General features: G+C 40.7%; 2 protein-coding genes across 3 annotated transcripts in view; both read right to left on the bottom strand.

Annotated features, from left to right (window-relative positions):
* Nucleotides 1-8,669: 8,669 nt before the first annotated feature.
* LOC308400976 (tripartite motif-containing protein 16-like) lies at nucleotides 8,670-11,679 on the bottom strand. Its single transcript, XM_080889039.1, has one exon. It carries the CDS (start codon nucleotides 11,115-11,117, stop codon nucleotides 9,447-9,449), a length of 1,671 nt encoding a protein of 556 aa, XP_080745165.1. The 5' UTR covers nucleotides 11,118-11,679; the 3' UTR covers nucleotides 8,670-9,446.
* Nucleotides 11,680-16,986: 5,307 nt separating this feature from the next.
* LOC308401693 (programmed cell death 1 ligand 1-like) overlaps nucleotides 16,987-22,061 on the bottom strand; it is a 14,374-nt gene continuing 9,299 nt past the window's right edge. For both annotated transcript variants that reach the window (XR_013972590.1, XR_013972591.1), the window contains exon 6: nucleotides 16,987-22,061. This exon is cut by the window's right edge. The gene's annotated coding sequence lies outside the window, so the exon portion shown is untranslated.

Raw genomic sequence — 22,061 nt, 5'->3', positions numbered from 1 at the left:
GTTTACTAAGACATTTAAAAAAACATCTTGCCGTCTGTTTATTTATTTGTTTCCTTTAATTCTCTGTACACAACGTTGAGTTTATCCAGATATAAACAGTTTTATTTCAGTTGTTTTTACATAAACAGTGCAACACAGTAACGGACAAATGGTCCTTTTTTATTTATTTAAAAGAAACAGCTGTTTTTAAATTCGGCTGTAGAATATTTAAACTGACAAAGGTTTAAAATTAATTACACGCATAAATACAAGTGAGAATTAAACACACCTTATACGCTGACAACAAACACTCTTTGGTTTTAGTTTAATATGCAAGTTGACAAGAAAAAAATCCCACTGTTTTTATCTTGTTTTTTTTTCCCCCTTCACCTTCCCTTTTCTGTTACAATTCAAGATTATGTTTTTCACACAGAATAAAAACCAAATCTGAGGTTTTAAAACGGTTTCTGAATAGTTGAGAAAACACAGACTGGAGTTCATCCATAATTCAGACTGTTTTTACTTAATATGAAGTGAAGAGAGATGTATCCAAAGCTTCAGGTTACAACCTCCATAAACTGCACTTGTGTCAGTAGTATTACAAGCTAGTTAACTGTAGTGAAATTATACTTAAATATATTATCATATTATCGTATTAGTAGAAACTGATAAAACATAAAATAGCTATCATAGCCAATGACAAATAAATAAAACATTTTTTTTTTTCAGTAGAATCAGTGTCATCCACCAACTTTGGACTGGAAACCAAACTAATATAAGTACAATGTATAATACAGAATACCTGATATGTGGACACACTGTACAGTTTATACCTGATCATACCTGATACTTATTTAACTTTCACAATATTTAAGTGAGAAGAAGTGTGAATCACAAATGTGACAATATTTCTTTGCACAGTAAGTTCATTATTCTGAGTCAGCAGAGAGGTGGATACTGGAGGCTTGGGCCCACTCTCGTGCAGGCTGTCAACTGTGGCAAGGATCCCACAGGCAAGGGTCGGTGCATTGGTGGTTCTTGATGTCCGGGGCTGAGCGCTCAGGTATGTACCAGCTCACTCCCGGTGGCTACTTGGCGGGGCCTGGCGCCTGTTGCTCGGTCAGGCCTCCTCCGGGGTGCGGGGGGCCCTCGGGCCTCCGGCCTCTGGGCCTGCGGCTCGGTTCACTCTGGCACAGCTGGCTGCCAGCAGAGCTGGCGGGCATGCCGGTGCAGCCCCCTCTAGCTTCTGCTCGGTGGCTACTGGGTGACGCCTCATCTGGGGATCCTCAGCCCTTCCCATGAGGGTGGCACGGATGCCCCTCCGCTGGTCCTCCTTGGGCTCTCGCACTCTGGGGCCTCTGGATGTCTGGGGCCTGGATCTCCTCCATGCCTGCTTCATGCCCTGGGGGACGGGGCTATGGCTCGCTACATCCTCTTGCAGACCATTACATGTGGAAACCATTTGAATACAAGCGCGCTGATCCACACAGGTATGCACACGGATGTTCACTGCTCGTAGACTTAAATTACACCTTTCTTGGCTGCTACTTCAAAGCACATTGTGCGCTGTCTGTCCTGCGTGCTGCACAACAACATTGAATATTTAGTATTTACTGCTGTTTACACTTAGCTAGATTAATGCGATGGTGTTACATCCCCCAGGAGGATGTCTCTTCTCCCTATTAACCCTTTGTTTTGTCCAGGCTCCACCTCCTCTGTCCTGATTGGATGCTGTGCAGAGTCCGGCTGATTGGTAATCAGCAGAGCACTATTTAAGGCCTGTGGAGCTGTGCTTCTGGGCCCTCCGGCCATTTTGGTTGCCATACTTGTGCAGGCTTGCATGCCTTTGTATTTTGTGTGAGCATTATTGTTTCATGTTCAGACTGCTTGTAGGGGAGAGCTGCCTTTTGTTTTGACACCCTGTTTTCTCCTGTTTATGTGTTGTTAGGTAGGTTATGGTTATAGGTTGTATATTTTGTTTCTTTGGAGTTAGGTAAGTTTCTTTTATTTCTACGTCAGGGATGTTTTGTTTGTTATGTTGGCCTTGGCTCTCCCTGACGTTACACCTCGGTCTGAACCCCATCACCAGTATTAAATAAACCTTTTAAATTTACCATCTTGGCTCCTCCTTCTCTATCCACATTTATGTTCGTCCCTTCAACCCCCTAGACTAGCCAGGGGGACGTAACAGATGGTGATGTGTTTAGTATGTTGCTTTGTTTTTTTTTGCTTGTTTTCTATTCTTTCTCTCTCAACAGGTGATCCAGGAGATTTTTTTTCTCCCCCCCTTTCTCACTGTCCCTCTCCCCTTCTGTTTTTCTTTTCCTTCCTCTTTCTCTCTCCCTTTCCTATCCCTCACTCATGTCTGTCCCGTCTGTAACATCTGAAAATAAAATATAATAAATAATAAAAACAAAGGTCGATCAAATGGACCAATACGGCAATGCCACGATGATCCATTTGGCAAAATAAATCCATTGGGTATCCTTGTTGTACTACTACTACTAGTATTTTCACCATTTACAACAGCACCATTAAGTGTAAAATGAAGAGTGTGTGAAACTGTGTGATGTATCCCAGACCGCCAAGTCTCCCAGCCTCCTGCCCTGAAACAATCAACCTTACAAAACTCATATACAATATTTTTCGGTCTATATGGTACACTTAAAAACCTTGAATTTTCTCAAAAATCAACAGTGCACCTTATGTCTGAATTCTGGTTGTGCTTAATGACCTCGAACCAATTTTATGTGGTACACGTCGCTCAAAAATCCGTCAAAAATGTTTTAGTACGACTTTTGTAAGCTTTGAAGCAGCATTGCTTGATGGACTACCCTTACAGTTACCGTAGTCAGGAGCCTCGCAGAGTAATACGTACTGTGCTTCAACATAATACAACCAGATTGTATGTATGGTTGTATGTAAGGACCCCAAAATGGCACCTGTTAAGAGACATGTTTAAGAAGTTGATTTCAAACTGAAGGCTGTCAGTCACGCAGGAGAACATGGGAATAGAGCAGCGGCGAAATCTGTCTGTCTGTGTTATTATGCTCAGTGTCTTTTACGCTACGTTCACACTGCAGATCTTAATGCTCAATTCTGATTTTTTGATCAAATCTGATTTTTTTGTCTGCTTGTTCACACTATAAATAAAATGTAGTGTGACGCGCTGTTTAGACCCGGAGCAAACAGTATTGTTTGACTGATGGTCGTTAATATACAGACTTGTGTCGGACTTTACGTTTCCCAATTTTGCTTTAAGTTATTTTGTTATTTACATATGGCCTAATAATGATCCTTGTTGCTGTTTTAGAGGAGCGGTGCTTCAAAGGATAGTTGCAGATTTCTGTCAGAATCTGCAGATTATACAGTACAAATAAAATGTTCACTTTTCTCCAACGTTGTCTTCCCAACAGTTTCACTGGATGTCCAGGAAGCGTTCACAATGTCTTCTCCGGCGCTGATAATTGGCGTCTGTCTTGTGTCAGTGACGTAAAAGATGGATTTAATGCTACTTGACCGTACAAACAGCAGTCGCTTTCTAAAACATCAGATACGTATCGGATTCAGCACCACATACGAAAGTGACCCAGATTGGATTTGAAAATATTGGATTTGTGCCGTTCACACTGTCATACCATGATCGGATATGGGTCACATAGGGTCAAAAAAGTCAGATTTGATGCGCTTTTGCGTACAGTGTGAACATAGCCTATGTATACATTTTGACAGCACAATTGTGAGCTTTTTGTTATAAACAAAAACAATTTTGTTCTAACTTATTTATGGAGCATTATTATTTTATAAATGCTGCTGTATGTTAATAAAAATGCCTGTGTGACATCTTGGACACAGCTTTGACTAAGAACTCTCTTTTTGTTTTTACTTTATGGCTTAAAAAATATTGAGATATTTATCGTACATCGCATTCCATTAAAAGAATATCGAGATATGAATTTTTGGGTCCAGCCCTAGTACATGATGGTATGATGCAACAACAGAGTGAGGAAAACACAGGGCTTAAATACACACGGGAGTAAAGAAGGAATCAGACACAGGAGGAGAGGACAGCTGGGTGAAATTTTTTCTTCAAGGCTAGAGCAACAATTTAACGGTTGGTCACTGTTAGTCCATTTTTTAGTACATTCTGATAACAGCAAGTTCACTGGATATACAGACTTCCCAAGCTGTCGAAATGGCCTGTATGTCACATTAATCAAGAGTATATAAGCCAAAAAAGAGAAACACTGTTTTTATTTGTTGTTGCCTTTAATTACATTACATTGTTTAAAGGATTTGATTCCACACAGAGGTCTTTGAATTTAAATTTGCATTGTTGTTAATGGTAACTACAGAAATGACATTTGCATTCAAAGGAAAGTTATTGTTATTATCAGTGGACTGTTCATAAAAAAGTTTTCAGTTTCAGTTTTATTTGTCATATGCAAGTTAGCACAGGGTCAACATCGCAACGAAATGTATTTGACGATCAGAAGACAATCACTCAGCCAAATGGTACAGTAGAAATAAAATAAAATAAAATAATAAAAAATTAATAGAAAAATAGTAAAAGCAAACTATTAATAAGATGTAGTAAAAGAAAAAGAGATTTTCAGTTAACTGACTATATATATATATGTATATATAAATGTATGTACACACTAGTGATTAAATAAAGAAAATCTTAAATAGGAATGAGGGGGCAGATGGGATATTACACATTTCTCACTCACTATGTATTAACAGACCTCTCTGCAGTGAATCATATCTGTTATTAACCTCTGTCTCTCTTCCACAGCATGTCTTTATCCTGTCTTCCTTCTCTCACCCCAACCGGTCGCAGCAGATGGCCCCGCCCCTCCCTGAGCCTGGTTCTGCCGGAGGTTTCTTCCTGTTAAAAGGGAGTTTTTCCTTCCCACTGTTGCCAAAGTGCTTGCTCATAGGGGGTCATATGATTGTTGGGTTTTTCTCTGTATCTATGAAGCGCCTTGAGGCGGCTTTTGTTGTGATTTGGCGCTATATAAATAAAATTGAATTGAATGAGCAGCAGTACAAACTTAACAGTACAAAAGTTTTTGTTTTTTGTGGCAGTTGTTACAGTATTGCACTTTTTTTAAATATAAATATCAATAAAGTGGAGTGACCAGTGCAGATTATACAGAGTACTTGTGAAGCTGCAGGGTAGCTTCTGAGTGCTGTGTTGTGTGTGTTTAAGTGTTGTGGTTGAGGTGTCGTATGGCTTGGTGGTAAAAACTGTTTTTAAGTCTTGTAGTCTGAGCAGACAGACTCCTGTAACGTCTGCCAGATGGTAACAAGGAGAACAGCTGATGTGCTGGGTGGCTGTGGTCCTTGATGATGCTGTGTGCTTTACGGAGGCATCGCTGGAGATAAATGTCCTGAATGGCAGGAAGCCTCATGCCAGTGATGTGCTCTGCTGCCTTCACCACCCTCTGTAGTGATTTACGGCTGCTGGTAGAGCAGCTTCCGTACCAAACTGTGATGCAGCTCGTCAGCAAGCTCTCGATTGCACACCTGTAGAAATTTGAGGTGATGTTGGCATTCATGCGTGTAAACAAAGGATCCCAGGCAGCAGAGCGTCCACGGAGTCGAAACCTGTTGGGTCTGTGTCTCCACAAGCCCCGCTAGTTCTAGAGACTTATTCATCATAAAGAAAACAAGACAGTCAGTGATCGATCGATTTTCCTTGCAAGGGAGGCCTCGTCTGTGTCCACCACGAAAATGACCCAAAATCTGGCCCCCTCCTGCTGCCTTTTATTGAGAAACAGTTCACACAAAACACATCACAGCAAAGCAACGCCCGCATGGTTCTAAGACCAGGCATTGTATGCATATGTGTGAACTTCTGTAAGAATGTGTGTGTGTGTGTGAGCTTACATCAAAAAGACCCTCACAAGGATGTGTCTATAATAAAAAACTACAGCCCCCCCACCCAGAACCTCGAGAATCTGGGGAGGGGGACAGTGGAATTCCTTTTGTAGAGATGGCAAGCATAAAAATGACAACATTTAACAATTCACTCTAACAAAACCCGCTGTAAAGTCCGAACTGGCTGACGAACGTAGCTCCAAAAGCGTTTGTCTGTCATACCAAGTGTATGATCGTGCTGTGCGCACAGAAATAGAAAGCAGTACAAAATAAATAATAACATTTGTGCTGAGATGACTGGGAGCTGTCGTTGGTGCAGCCATCTTACAGTGCAACCGGACGTAAAAAAAAAGAAAAAAAAAGAACATGTCATCAGCTGACATCTGGTTGAATTCATTTGTGTAAATCCACAAAGAGCAGCAGGTCAGCTGATCACAGCCTGTACATTCAGAAAATCTACTGAAGCTCTCAATAGAAATTATGTGAGTCATGATTCTTTTCCAGACACTGAGCCATTACAACTGATCTTAGGGTTCCTCCACCTGCTGAATCCACTTCAACCCCTGACTCCTCATTTTCCTGTTTAGAGACAAAGTCGCCCTCGACAATGTAGGCAACAGAAAATAGAGCCACTTTTTATTTTCCTTCTTTTTCTCTGCTCATGAGGCAGAGCTCAGCTACGTTTTACTTTCTTACTCTGAGTACATTTCAGAGCCTGTACTTTTTCACTTTTACTTAAGTAAAGACATTGAATCAGTACTTTAACTTTTACTGGAGCATTTTTTAACACAGGTATCTGTACTTCTACTTGAGTACAACATGTGTGTACTTTTGCCACCTCTGCGTATCAGCCACATTAAAGTCTCCCTCTTCTGTGGTGCCGCCTTTACAATGTGTTAAAGTCTTCTTCATCATGATCTTGTTTCACCTCTGAGGGGAAATTTTGATGCTGGTCCTCTTTGTCTGTTCACTGCCTGCTGGAAACTTACCTGCTCGCTGCTGCTGCTCTTCCTCTCAGCTTCCTGGAGTAAGTCTGAAAACTCACCCGCCTGCCCTCCTGTCTGCACCTCTGCTCTGAAAAAGGAAAGGAAAGGTTAGACATGTTGTTCTTCTCCTCACTCCACCACACACCTGGACAAACTCCCTCTCTGCAGCACTTGGCCTTGACAGCACAAGGTCCTGGACCACGTTTACATGTCTTCATAAGTTAACAGATGTGAAGTATTTTCACATACGGCCCTTAAAGCTTTTGTTAAAATGCTCCACAACACTTGGTTCAATCTGGCTTTATGCAGAGAAATGTGTGATGTTGAACTGAACCATCAGCTGATGCAAATGTTTATTATTAAACTCCTCGCCTTCATCTGTTGGAAGTTTAACAGGTACACGTCCCTCACTCATCCTCAAAAGCAGATGCAACAGATGCTCCTGCCTTGGTTTGAAGACACCTGCATGCATACTTAGAAAATCCATCTGTACATGTCAGTAAGTGTCTCACATTATCATTATCTGCACAATATTCACCCATATCAGCCAAATCAGCCTCAAACTGTTTGTCGATTCCACCAATCAAAACTCTGTTTCTGGGAAAAAGTCTTCTTGCTGGTTTATGAAGTGTGTAAGTATCCTCCCTCTTTAAACAATGACAATGTTTCACCTCCAGTAGTGACAACATTACACCTGCTTATTCCCCTGCAGCTTTGAGAGGGTTATTCAAACTGCCCAAACCTACCAAGTGAGCAGGGTCATGATATCATTTATGTCATGTGTTTTCCACGATCGCTATGAGACACAAGTGGTCAGACTGTGAGTGTTAACACATCTTATTTCATCCCCATCACACAAAAACACTCAGCAGTGCGCGCCTGTTTTATGCTTCCCACATCAACAGTTTCTCCTCTTGTGCAACAGACTTGCTGTGATCCAGGGAATTGTGCACCACATCATCATTTGCGTTACGCAGAACAAAGTGCACTTTATTCAGACTGTGTACTGTTGAGTGAAGCCTGACCAGCATGTGGCTGTGGCTTTATGTCAACATGTTTTTTCTCTGTGTTGTTTTTTCTCTGAAATATGCAAAACAAACTCTTTTAGGATGTGTGTTAATGTAAGCTATACGATGTCCTGTTCAAACGGAGCCTCGGCCGCTCATTATAGCAACCAGCTGTCAACTCAAAATGACGTGTGATGAGTGAAAGACTTTAAATTGTGCTTCACTCATGATTCTTCTTCAACATGCAGGACACCGTTGTAAAGGAAAAATGCACTTGTACTGTTTAACCATGTTGATATAAATGACATTTTTATGACTCGCCTGTGTGGAATTTATACAGAAAACCTGCAACAATAACAACATCGTCTCCACCAGATGAAACTCCACAGCATGACCTGACATTCAGACACTGAAAAGTTCAGACTGGTCGTCATTATAATTTATGGACTTTTGAACCGCGTCCTTGATTTGTCTTTGACTGTATGCTGACTCTGAGTTGCTGAGTCCCTGCTGTGACTATTTCAGCCTGGTGTTCATTCTTGTATTTGCTCAGGGTCCAGGATACAGACTGGAGAAGGCACATTTAGAGAACACATTTAAAACAAAACAACAAAATCGTTTTTCATGTTAGTAAGATTAATGACTATATTTTATGTATGAGAGAAGAAGAAAAGCTTTGGGTTAACCAGTTTGAATAAAATAGATGTCTAATGAACAAACAAACAAACAAACAAACAAACATTTTCTAAAAAAGCTTTGGAGAAACGATTTCATCCAGTTTGTCCATTATTAAAACTGATGTTTATTTGCCAATCATTCAACATCACCACTTGTTTATAACTCTGCTGATTTTATTCCCTTTGTGTCCAGGCTGAGATTCCAGGTGTCTCCCTCAAATCATTTTCTCCAAATCAGAAGCATCAGATTTGTGGAGATGCTCTGCCTGCCAGACACAGCTCAGGGCAAAGAAATATGTTGATCCTCCACAACATACAGGCCTGTATCATTTAGTGTCTGTATTTAAATGTATAAATGATCGAGTGTGATCAAACTTTTCATATGAAATATAATATTAAATGTCAAACATTAACTATTTAATTTTTGTTACATTTTAAAAGTTCAAACCTCAAAGACATTAAGTTTACAGTCATATATGATCAAGAAAATCAACAATCTTCACATTTCAGAAACTGGAACCAGCTTTAAATGTGACTAAAATAATGATAAAACAATCAATTCTCTAATCATTGACTAACTGATGAATCACTGCAGCTCCAATATATTGTTGCATTTGACAACCCACTACAGCAACTACAGAATAAAACCACTAACCAGACTGATGACAGATTTCAAACATGCTGAATATGAAGAGTAGTATCATTTAAACTCACATGATTATCAGCCATAAGAACAAATTCAGATTTATATTGATGTAAGGTATATAAATGTAAGTACAGTTTGAATCAGTGCAATATTATTTTCACACATCAATGGACCACTGAACTTCTCAGCTTCTAAAATGTAAAGCCTCATTTAGAAACTACACAAGTACATATAATGGTCAGGGATCAACATGAACCTGTCTTCTCTATTTGACTTTAATCAACTCTGCAGTGGCTCCAAGTCCAAGACCAAGTCCAGCATAGAGCGGCTGAGTGAATGTGGTCTGGACTCTGTGGAGGAGAGTCATGGTTTCAGAGACGCTGTAGAAAGACAGAATACCTGCTCTGTGATCCAGGTACACTCCTACTCTGGAGGACCGAGGACCTGAGAGGACAGTTCGGACATTGTTGTGAAGAAATGTATAACTGTCTGTGTAACAATCTAATGCCCAAGATTTGTCATTGAATCCAAATAAACGTTCATTGCCCGTCCCTGCTCTGCTGATATTCTTATATGTGACTGCTACACGAACTCCTCCCCCTCTCCACTCCACCTCCCAGTAACAACGTCCAGTCAGACTCTCTCTACTCAGGACCTGATAATATACAGTGAATCTGTCTGGATGATCAGAATAAGACTGTTGTTGGTTCATCAATGTTACTTTTCTGTTCCCCTCAGATAATAACAGATATCTGTTTGCTGTGTTTGGATCCAGTGTGATTTCATGTGAATATTTTAAGAATCCAGCTCTGGTCTTTGGCTCTGCTGGTGACAGTAAAACATCCTCTTCAGTGACTGTCAGTGAGATGTTTGTCCATTCCTCTCTCAGAATGTCCTGTAGTTTATCTCTGGTCTCTGACACAGCTGCTGTCACATCCTCAAAGTAGCTCAGAGGACGAATATTGATGCTGGATGAGTGTGTAGACTCACTGAGTGCTGACAGTGAGGGGTAGTTGTGTAGAAACTGGTTGTGATCCTCTGTGTGTGAGAGCTGCTCCAGCTCGCCGTCTTTCCTCTTCAGCTCAGCGATCTCCTGCTCCAGCTTGTCCTGAAGCTCTTTGACTCGACTCACTTCAGTTTCCTGCTGGGATCTGACCTGCTGCTTCACATCAGAGCTTCTTTTCTGGATGAGACGGATCAGCTCAGTGAACATCTTCTCACTGTCCTCCACTGCTTTATCAGCAGAGCCATTGATGGCCTCCACCTCCTGTTGAAGCAGCTTCACATCTTTCTCTCGCTCCTGGATTCTCTGCTGGAAGTTTAGTCGTCTCACCTCGAGCTCCTTCTGCTTCTCAGTCCTTTCTGCTGCAGCTGGGACTGTTTCATGGCCTTTATGTTCATCCATTGTGCAGAGATAACAGATACTCTGCTGATCAGTACGACAGAAAATCTTCATCACCTCATCATGACGAGAGCAGATGTTCTCCTGGAGCTTCACAGAAGTTTTAACCAGCGTATGCTTTTTAAAAGTTTGAGATTCATAGTGAGGTTGGAGGTGTTTCTCACAGTAAGAGGCCAGACAGACTAAACAGGACTTGATGGCTTTCAGCTTCCTCCCAGTGCAGACATCACAGGCCACATCTTCAGGTCCAGCATAGCAGTGATCAGCTGGAGCAGCTTGGAGTCCAGTCTTCTTCAGCTGCTCCACTAAAGCTGCTAACATGACGTTTTTCTCCAGGACAGGCCTCGGTGTGAACGTCTTCCTGCACTGAGGGCAGCTGTGGATTCCCTTCCTGTCCTCTTCATCCCAGAAACTTTTAATACAGTTCCTGCAGTAGCTGTGTCCACAGGTTGTAGTCACCGGATCCTTCAGTAGATCCAAACAGATGGAACAAGAGAAGGTTTCTCGGTCCAGCTGAAGTCCTTTCTGCGCCATTTCTCCTCTCAGTGTCAGTGACTGTGTGAGTTTCTCTTCCTTATAACTGAAACTAGTCTGAGCTCTGATCTCAACAACATGTTTCTGCAGTGAATGGAGCCTGTCAGCTCTTACATGTCACCACATGTTGGTTACACCCATCTTCAAAGTGCAGATCTGAAGGGGAGGGAACGAGGAAACACGTGGACAGAGAGGAGGTGCTGTGTTTAAGAGCAGGAAGAAGAGGGAGGTTATCAGGCTGTGCTTCACTCCAGGAAGAGGAGCAGTTTGAGAGCGATACTGATACTGATAGTTTAACCCTTTTTATTTACTGCTCACATCAACTTTTAAGCTTGTTAACACTTTCTTCTATAGAAATAAACTTCAGTTTAGAAATGTCAGAGTTCTCACTGAAGTTAACAAACAGTCCTTCAGTTTCAGTCAATGCAGGAGGATAATGATCCTAAACATACAGATAAGGCAGCCACTGACATGATGCTTATGTTGCATTTAAGTTTATGTTCATTTCAGTTGTTTCTCTCCCTCAAACACCATCAGAGGTGAGAGGGTGCAGCAGGTGTAGTAGTTGGTATATGAGTCAGTAAACAAATTAAAGGTTTTTCAAACACATTCATCTCCACAAAATGTGATAAATGTTTGACAGGAATAAAAAGAAACTCTGATCCTTCTTTAAAAGTATTTTTCTGTTATTACGGTCGAGTTGATCACACAAAATCATCTTGAGCAGGGACGTGGCTAAATACTGGTATGTGAGAACCCGTCAATATTAAGGTCTCCAGTGACTGACTGCAGCTTTGTGACCTGGAGATACTGGATATTAGAACTTGGTGGTCTGTAACAGCAGCTCACTAGTACAGGTTTCACAGGAGGAAGCTGGACCTGTAACCACAGAACTTCCAGTCGGATCAACAGTCACAGCAAGAATCAGCATCTGCACATTTATCATCAAGAGCAGCAGGGGGCGCTGTTACACACAGAGGCAGGTTCTCTCCCAAATGTGTCCAGAACAAGAGCTGAGCAGCTTTTTCTGTGAGTCAAAGTATTTCTAACAAACTACAGCAGATCACAGAGCCTGTGTCAGCTCAGCTATCAGAATCAAACAGTGAAGCTGACCTGTGTAAGTCAGCAGGTCAGACAGTATGTTAATGAGGGCAAATCTACAAAGCAGTAATGAACTTTTCATAAACCACATTTAATACAAATCTATGATACGTCCATAAGTCTGCACCGTCTGAAACCTCCTCACATTTCAGCCCTCATTTCTCATCATATTGTAATCTACAGTTATTTAAACTGTGTGTGTGCAGGCTGTGGCTCTGTTTCACTTCCACAGTTCAACTACAGAGGGCGCTAAAAGTCATGTTAGTCTAAGTGCCTGAAAAGAAGTTCAGTTTCCTTCTTTTTAAGATATCCAGGCTGAACTTCACGACAACAATTCAAGCGTCTACCAATGAGAGTTCAGGACACTGTGATTGATCTACGACGGGGTGGTAAATACATCAGAGGGAGACCTCGTGTTTTTATGTCTAGTTAACAGAAAGAGTAGGAGTATAAGCCATGTTTGCTCAGCAGCAGCTTTATATTAAAGGTTGTAGCTTTAGTATTTTAGCTTTTATATAAACCCCTGTTTCACCCCCTGCTATGTGCCTATTGTGAAGAGGGAAGCTGTGACCACTAGAAGTATAGTAGTAGGTGGTCGGAGGAGGCTTTAGTGGAACTACAGGGTTGTTTTGAGGTGACAGACTGGGAGACACTCTGTGGGCCTCACGGTGAGGACACCAGTGGGCTTACTGAGTGTGTCACTCACTACATAACCTTCTGCACCAGCTCCATTGTCCCAGCACGGACATTATTTGTTACCCAAATAACAAGCCGTGGGTGACTAAGGACATCAAAGCTCTCCTCAATAACAAGAAGAGGGCGTTCAGAGCGGGCGATAGAGAGGAGGCTACAACGGTTCAGGTGTTACTGAAGGCCAAGATCAGCATGAGACAGTTGTGGCATGAAGACAACCACTGGATTCAAGCCATCCAACCACAGAGGAGCTGGAGGCAGTGAGGACAGAGCCAGATACCTGAATGTGTTTTCAACAGATTCGACACTGCAGTGAATGCTCACCCCCCTGCTGACTTACCTGTAGCCAGGCTGCAATCCACAACCATGCCACTCTCTCTCCCTCCCTCTCCACATTGCACCATTGCTGCCTCTCCTCCATCATTCACTTCCACTCGTGACCAGATTCAAAGACAAAGGAGAAGACTCCAGTCAAGCACGTCTGCTGGACCAGACCAGATGAGTGCTGTGTCCTCAAGGCCTGTCCCACCCAGCTTTGTGGAGTCTTTTATAAATTGTTCATGCTGAGTTTGCCATCTTCAGAAGTTTTATGAGACTCTGCAGTGGTTGGATGTATCAGTGTGTCATGGTCCGACAACTGAAGTTTAACAACATTTCTGCATCAGGATTAAAGTCAGAATGAAAATCCTCTATTTTCTCTTCTTCTGCTTCTTGTCAGGTGAGGACTGATGATCTTAATGTTGCTCTTTAACTTTAATTTTAACTAAAACATACTCAACTTTATAAAACACCTCATGAAATACATATATTTACTAGAGCTGGATATCTTTAGACCGGTCTTGGTCTCGAGACCACTTTTACGTGGTCTTGGTCTCGCTGTCTCAGTCTCGCTGTCTCAGCTCGACATAGTGGTCGGGAGATTTGGAGTCAACAGTATCCATGACACACAACATAACGTTCGATAATGTGTCATCCGCAAAAGCATCAGCTCTAAGAGCCGTGCTTAGAGAGCGCTTTGTAGTGAATCAGAAGAGTCGACTCCCACTGAGCGAGAGCCGGCTCCTCACTTCATTTCCTTTCACTGCTCAGCTCTCACACCGTGGCTCAGCTATGCTCCAATCTCTCCATATTGTGGCCAATCACATGCGAGGATATAGGATAATATCATTGTGTGAAAAACAGAGAGGGTGAGAGACGCGACAGTCAAGTGGAGCATGCGTCTGTCCTCTCAGTAAGTGAGTGAGACAGTAGACAGCAGTGAGGAGGGCTGTGTGAAAGCAAGAACACATAAATATGCCTGAAACCCGTAAACGAAGCAGCATCTGGCTGCAGTTTAAAGACTTTTTTGTCTCGGTATCGTCTCAACTTTGTCTTGGTCTTGGTTCAGTCTTGACTACAAGTCTAATATCTACATACAGTAAATAATGTTGTGATTATCCATCTTGTTTTAAATGTATTATTATTATTTTTCATCTGACAGGTCCAGCTGGGCTCGTCAAGGCAAAACATAATATTTGGTCTGCAGCTGAAGGATTTAATGGCACGCTTAACTGCAACTTATCTTTGTCTGGAAGCACAAAGTTCTTCTGTGAGGAAAAATGTGAGCGAGCAGAAGATATCCTCATTAAAACAGATGGAAGCACAGCTCAGAGTGGCAGATACAGCATGAAGAATAAAGATGGATCTCCAAGAAGAGGAATTGTGTTTTTAAGCTTCTCACAAATGATCAAGTCTGACGCAGGAATGTACAGGTGTGGTTTGGGAAGATCTTCTGCTCCAGATTCATACTTTGACTTTGAGGTCAGAGTTTCAAATGGTGAGTTTTTAGTAAAGGTGAGTGGAATTGAAAATGTGGAGACCCCCCAGGTCTAATTTAGTAATGTGGACCACTTTTAGATCAACCTGTTCAATCAATAAATACAAGCACAAAATCTTGCTTTTGTTCAGATTTTCTTTTCTCTATAACTGATTTGGAGCATCAGTATCATGGTTTATATCATGATTTAAATAGATAAAATCTACTAATTTAATTCCTATGATGGAGAGTAACAGAAGAAATGTTTGACCTAAAATGTTGATGATCTTCCAAGAGTGTCATCATGCTAAAAAGAAGTTAGTCACCTTTTTTATATACAGGCTCATCTTCTAGCTGTGAGTCCTGAGAAATGCCTCAAAAAATAAGACAAATGAAACAAAACAAAAACATTTGCACTCACACCGGTGAACTTCAAGGGTCTATAACGCTGCTCTTTAAGTTCATACTATGAAGGTAACGTTTTGCATGGCTTCATTAAATATGGTGCAACAAAAAAGTTTTGATTTTATCTTCGTCTCTGTCTCAGTGTCTGTCTCTTTGTGCATTTAAACCCTTAGTTAGGAGTAAATGTGGATTTTCTGTGGCAAACATGAATGTCAGTTTCTCGGTTTATGAAGGTCACCTTTAACTATGACAGTGCTGAGATACGGACCTCCTGTGAAGTTGTCACCATACTAGTGATGAGCAAAGCGAGACTTCGTGAAACATTTGAAGTCTTTGTGCTTGTATTGATGATTCCAAACAATCTGAAACCATCTCCACAGTGGCCCCTGCTGGACAATTTGGCTATTGTCACGTCCTGATCATATTCTGTGAAATGGTGACACAGACAAGTTCTGCACAACTTCAAACAAAACCACATATTAAACCAGACCATCAATAACTGTGATCATCACATGTTTTGGAGAAATCCTCAAACAAACAAGGCACCTTGCGCACTCTGTGCGCAACAATCAGCTAATGAGGGTACCCCTCATTGGCTGATTGTTGCGCACAGAGTGACATCCCCTCCACGCTGACCAGGGACATTTACAAAAGCCCGATGGCCAATTATGTTCCTCGCCCTCCTCCATCTCCTCCTCCCTGGTGTCCTAGACCTTCTCCTCCTCCTCGACCTCTTCCTTTGCATGTCTTTGGATCCATTGTCTCAAACCTGAATGAGCTGACTTTGGCCCTTTTGTCTATCCATCCAAATTTCTGATTGGTGTGTGATACGTTTTGACTCCTAGTGTTTACAGTTTGTTAATTGTGTACTAATTGAGCTAAAGCTGTGCTGATGCGAGTTAACATTATTGACTGCTATTGCTTTCTAAGTGACCACATGGTGTCAGCACAGTTCAGCACATCTGACTCGTGTGTTAAAGCAGAGGCATGGGGTTTATAGTTCAGGGAAGTGGGTGTGCTTTTTGGAAAGGGGAATTATGGCTTTGAAATTTAGGTTCACAAGATTGGTTATAGTGTTTAAGAAAAACATTAATGGCTCTTAAAGACCACAAAGGGGTGCTGTCAACGAGGCTGCAGTATTTGTCCGCATCTTCACCTGACTCAGGTGTGGTGATCAGGTGAAAGCACACTCTGGGTTTGTAGCATTTTGGTTTTAACGATGGAAAAATATAAAGTGAAGCTGCATTTTTGTTTATATTTGTAAGACTGTATATTAGTTGTGTATTTTTGAGAAATAAAAAAAAACAAAAAACAATCATAGGGAGCAAAATTTTATCAAATTTCCTAAATTATTATTATTAAATCCTCCAAAGAAAAACTTCACTAGTACCACAAAAATATTATTTTATGTTCAACACGCTCAGTCATTTTTATGTTTTTCCTTAATATTTGCCTGAAAGGAGGACGGCTCCAGTCCTTTTCCACACTTCAGATTATATTTAGCTACAAGACGACCATTACAGCAAGAGTTAGTCACTTTACGTTATTGTTGTTTATTTATTCAATTATTTCTTACTTAGAAAGGGGAAAGGATATTACAGTAATTAATAATGTATACTGTATTAATCCCCATAGGGAAATTCCTCTCTGCATTTAACCCATTCACTCAGTAAAGCAGCAGCCGCCAATCCAGCGCCCGGGGATCAGTGTGTAGGGACGGTACCTTGCTCATGGTTACCTCAGGGTAGCTGTGAGCAATCGCAGTGGAGGAATCTTTTTAAAAGACGTCTCATGCTGTGTACAGTGTAAGATTCAGTTTCACGACCAAAAAACAATCAATGAAAAACAAACAAACACAGAACCATTTTCTCCAAATTTAACAGAAGCTTTTATTAAAAGAGTACAGGACATGGCATATGTGAGCTGTACACTATTTCTCTTTTTCATTTCCCTCCCAAATGGGTACAAACGTGGCTATACAATGGAAGTATATACAACATACACTGTTAAAGCGCTTTTACTAGGAAGTATCATGTCCTCTGCTGCACATTGTTTCTTAAGGCTTGTGCTGTGGGATGATGGTTTCCTGCTGCACAAAGCAAAGTGTAGCATGGTGTGACATCGATAGAAATGCAGAATGACAAACCACAGCACACAGGACATGCAGAGTGCAGCGATCAGCTCAATACAAATTCTGTCTCATTTACTAAACCTAGCAGTCAGCACAGGGCGTGCTCTTCCTATGTGAAAAGAGCTTTAAGAATCAGCCTATAACATACATGTTGTATTCCAGTTAAACAAAAACACAAATTATTGGAAATGAATACAGACTCACTGAAACCAGCTAACTAATATACACACATATACAAGGAGACCTCTTCGACACATGCCCAGCTCCATATTTTCCTTCTTGGACTTCACTGCAGGAGTTTTGCATGAATCACAGTTCAAAATAATCCATCCCTCACTTTATCCTGTTTCTGAGATAAGATATTTTAGCCCCGTCCCCCTTTAAACCCACCCTCCATTTTAACAGCTGGTGAGTGTGCTTTTGCGCACATTTATGTGCTTGAAATGATCAACTTTGAAACTAGAGCTTTTATATCATTGTGATTACTTTTACATACTTTGGCCTGATTATTCAAAATGTTGTTTAATAAAAATGTAAACAGGAAAAGAAAAGCAGAATAAATCCAGTTTCAAAATGGGAGGCATTTACTGTATTTGTACCACAAATACATGCTATTGAACTATTGATCTATTTTAAGTAAAAAAAAAACCAAAAAAAAAACAAAAAAAAAAAACAGACTGTGCCAACATATTTGGCACTTCTAAGTTGTTGATCTTTGTCTTTTTATGTCTTTTTAACGTTTTTAAAAGCCATTTCTGGATGTCGTGTTTTACATTTAGCATCTTAGTGGGATTCTGTGCATTAGCACCGAACTAGCAGCAGCCAACACAACAGTCATTAATTTTCAAGTGTCTACAGTGTTATAAAGACAGTGCAATATCAGGACCCTCAGAGTCTGACCTCTTTGCAGTGCACCTTCACCATCTCCACATCCCATTAAAGCTGGTCACTGATCAGCTTTCTGTCAGTAAACTCGAGGTTGTTTAAAACAAAGAAACTAAGAAGAAAAAATATATCTATTTGGGATCCAATAATGTAAAAGACATGACTTTCAGTTAAAATGTTTGTTCACTGGTTAAATGGGTTTTTTTTCTTAAGCTTCTAATTGATAAAGCATGCCCTGAGTGGCCCAATGGCAGCTGCCATAATAATTGTTCAAATTCGTAAATATTGAAGAAAGGTGTTCACTACCTTTATTATCTTCCTTTTGCAAAGGACACACTGTACAATTTGTTTGGCAAAGAAAGCAGAAAACCGCACAAATCCATTCCATAACTCATAATGTTTACAACAACAACAAAGTAATTGAAGAGCAGCAAGAAGTCACATAAATGTTAATACTCCGTTTTGCATTTCATGGCATAGCCTGCTATCATACTACTACTGTGATTGATTGTGGCCTGCCTTTCATCAAGGTTTTTGAAAGTGCAATATAACATTTATTTAAAATAGCAGTGCAATTCAGTTTGAGTTAGTTATTCTCTCATTTTAAGGTTTGCTAGGTAAGGGTTGTAATGTAAAAGCAAAAAAAACTTGGTCACACAAAAAACTTTCAGAGTGTGTGCCGGTATTTGACACACAATAAATGCAACATCCATGGCTAGGTTGTTGCTAAGAGCAGTCTAATTAAAGAGAGAGGTAAACGAGAATGAACGGTTCTTTTAACAATGTAAACTTGATGATACGAGGTAAAAAGATGTCAAGTAAAATAATTGGTTTAAACATTACTATTCAGGTCAACACTGGCTAAATGCTGATTGGACAACTATTTGCTGAACTCTGACACCCTCATTCGTACCTGTGACCAGCAGCAACCTTCACTATGCTGACCTTTGAACCAGAGGCTGACATAAATCTTCATAAAATATAAACTGCTGCATAGAAGATGAAATGTTTATGAAGTGGTGTTAATACAAACTGAGGGAGCTTCACAGATCATCAGCAAGTGGTTTAGCTGGCAACATGGTAAATGGACTGGTTCTTATATAGCACTTTTCTACTCATCTGAGCACTTAAAGCGCTTTACACAACTTGTGCATTCACCCATTTGCACAAGCACATTTTTCTAAGTGCTTCATAGCTAACATTCACACACATTCACACTCCGACGGATGCATCGGAGAGCAATTTGGGGTTAGTATCTTGCCCAAGGACATTTGGCATGCAGACTAAGGGAAGCCAGGAAGCGAACCACCAACCTTTCCATCAGTAGATGGCCTGCTCTACCACCTGAGCTACAGCCACCTCACCCCACCATGTTTTCTTCTCTTTCAAGAAAACCTCACCTGAATGAAACCCTGAGAATAAAGTGCTGGATTAGTCATGTTCCAGTGCATGTTTGTGGCTGGAGCTAGCTTACACAATGGCTCAAAGTTGTAGTTTCTTTCCAAGAGAAAGAGAAATACTTAAAATGACACAGTTTAGGATTAATTTCCCTAAGTGATTGCTCACTTATTATTTTGAGGTAGTAGTCAACTTCAGGTTGCACTTTATATTCAGCAATAGTGATGCAGCATAGAAAAAGGCAGAAAAAAACACAGATCAAGAATTGCAGCTCTGCACAAATACAGCTGAGCCCTGACTCATTTAAAAACAACTCGACTTTCCAATAGTTCCAATGTTTGGTATCTTAGCTTCACTGTCTGTAATATCTCTTGAAAATAGATTTGGTAACGTAGTTTATTGGATGAACAATGCACTGTTTGGACAAAAATCATCGTCCAGCAAACCACTTGTTGATAAGGGGAAGATCCCTGTTCAGTGCAACCACATATGCCTGGAGGTGCGATTTGACCATCCAGCAGAATTGATCACCTTAGTGACACTGATGATTTTTCCATGTTTAACCTGTAGCAATAATGTGATACACTGATCATTTTTTGTAAACCTAGTGAGGGGAATAATCAGAAGTTTAATAATTTCCAAACATGAAAATGAATTTAAAATGAATCAGTCCCAGAGTTCTCATTTTAAAAACTCAATCACTACTGGCCAGTTAGCAGGGGCTGGCACACTGTGCAGCAGAATGAAGATCGCCATCACAAACTGCAGTACATGACACAGTGTGAGTTTGCCCAAGTGATGAAACATTTAGTGAAGAGAAAGCTGACACATGCCCCCTTTTTTATTTCCACAAACACTATATAGTGTGACTTGGTAATATTTTTAAGAATATCTGGGAACTCCTTCCTTTGAATGCACATGAACAATGTTGGCACTACAGCTCATTTTGATTATGTGGAGATTCTGCTTTTTCTTTCAAGATGTGCGGGGCTTAACTGAGGCGGCCCACAGCCTGTATTTTGCCCCTGTGTGATCTGTATGAACGAAAAGTGCTTCCGTGACTTATGAGTACTCATTTATCTGTAGCAAAGAATAGCTTGGATGACCTTTTATGAAAGAAGGAGATAATGCTGACTTTACCTTCATAGTGTTTGGGGGGAAGAAAAAAATCAGTTAACTGACAAGTGACACACAGCACATCAATTTTAGTTGATACTGCAATTTGAACATTTAAGGACAGATGTTTTAAGATCACAGGTGAGAACATCATACTTCTTTAACAAAATCTGCTGTTTTTAGGTTTTCCCTTGCAGGTAATACTTTGTAACATGGGTTTTAAAATGTGCTCTGTAAATAAAGTCATTATTTTAATGTAGTTTATTAGATGAATTTAAGACAGTAGTGTAACTCAATTTGCATTAGTCATATCCTTGGAGTGTTACTAATTTACCCCTCACATGTTTGAACCTCAATGATTATAGTATATTTTTCACTGGTTTATGCTCCTGTGTGTGTTACCTAACTCAAACAGCACACTAAGAAGGCCTAGCAGGACACTTTACGGTGGTCCTGCTACTTTTCTTTGAAATACCAACACTGATGACACATCGGTTACAACACTATGACAAAGACTTGGTCACACAAAAAACTTTCAGAGTGTGTGCCGGTATTTGACACACAATAAATGCAACATCCATGGCTAGGTTGTTGCTAAGAGCAGTCTAATTAAAGAGAGAGGTAAACGAGAATGAACGGTTCTTTTAACAATGTAAACTTGATGATACGAGGTAAAAAGATGTCAAGTAAAATAATTGGTTTAAACATTACTATTCAGGTCAACACTGGCTAAATGCTGATTGGACAACTATTTGCTGAACTCTGACACCCTCATTCGTACCTGTGACCAGCAGCAACCTTCACTATGCTGACCTTTGAACCAGAGGCTGACATAAATCTTCATAAAATATAAACTGCTGCATAGAAGATGAAATGTTTATGAAGTGGTGTTAATACAAACTGAGGGAGCTTCACAGATCATCAGCAAGTGGTTTAGCTGGCAACATGGTAAATGGACTGGTTCTTATATAGCACTTTTCTACTCATCTGAGCACTTAAAGCGCTTTACACAACTTGTGCATTCACCCATTTGCACAAGCACATTTTTCTAAGTGCTTCATAGCTAACATTCACACACATTCACACTCCGACGGATGCATCGGAGAGCAATTTGGGGTTAGTATCTTGCCCAAGGACATTTGGCATGCAGACTAAGGGAAGCCAGGAATCAAACCACCAACCTTTCCATCAGTAGATGACCTGCTCTACCACCTGAGCTACAGCCACCTCACCCCACCATGTTTTCTTCTCTTTCAAGAAAACCTCACCTGAATGAAACCCTGAGAATAAAGTGCTGGATTAGTCATGTTCCAGTGCATGTTTGTGGCTGGAGCTAGCTTACACAATGGCTCAAAGTTGTAGTTTCTTTCCAAGAGAAAGAGAAATACTTAAAATGACACAGTTAAGGATTAATTTCCCT

The sequence above is a fragment of the Rhamphochromis sp. 'chilingali' genome, assembly GCF_963969265.1.
Source record: "Rhamphochromis sp. 'chilingali' genome assembly, chromosome: 1".
NCBI lineage: Eukaryota > Metazoa > Chordata > Actinopteri > Cichliformes > Cichlidae > Rhamphochromis > Rhamphochromis sp. 'chilingali'.
This window is presented reverse-complemented; position numbering and strand designations above follow the sequence as displayed.

What these genes read in the sequence shown, in the direction of transcription:
- LOC308400976 (XM_080889039.1), bottom strand. Translation starts at nt 11,117, where the DNA reads ATGGCGCAGAAAGGACTTCAGCTGGACCGAGAAACCTTCTCTTGTTCC.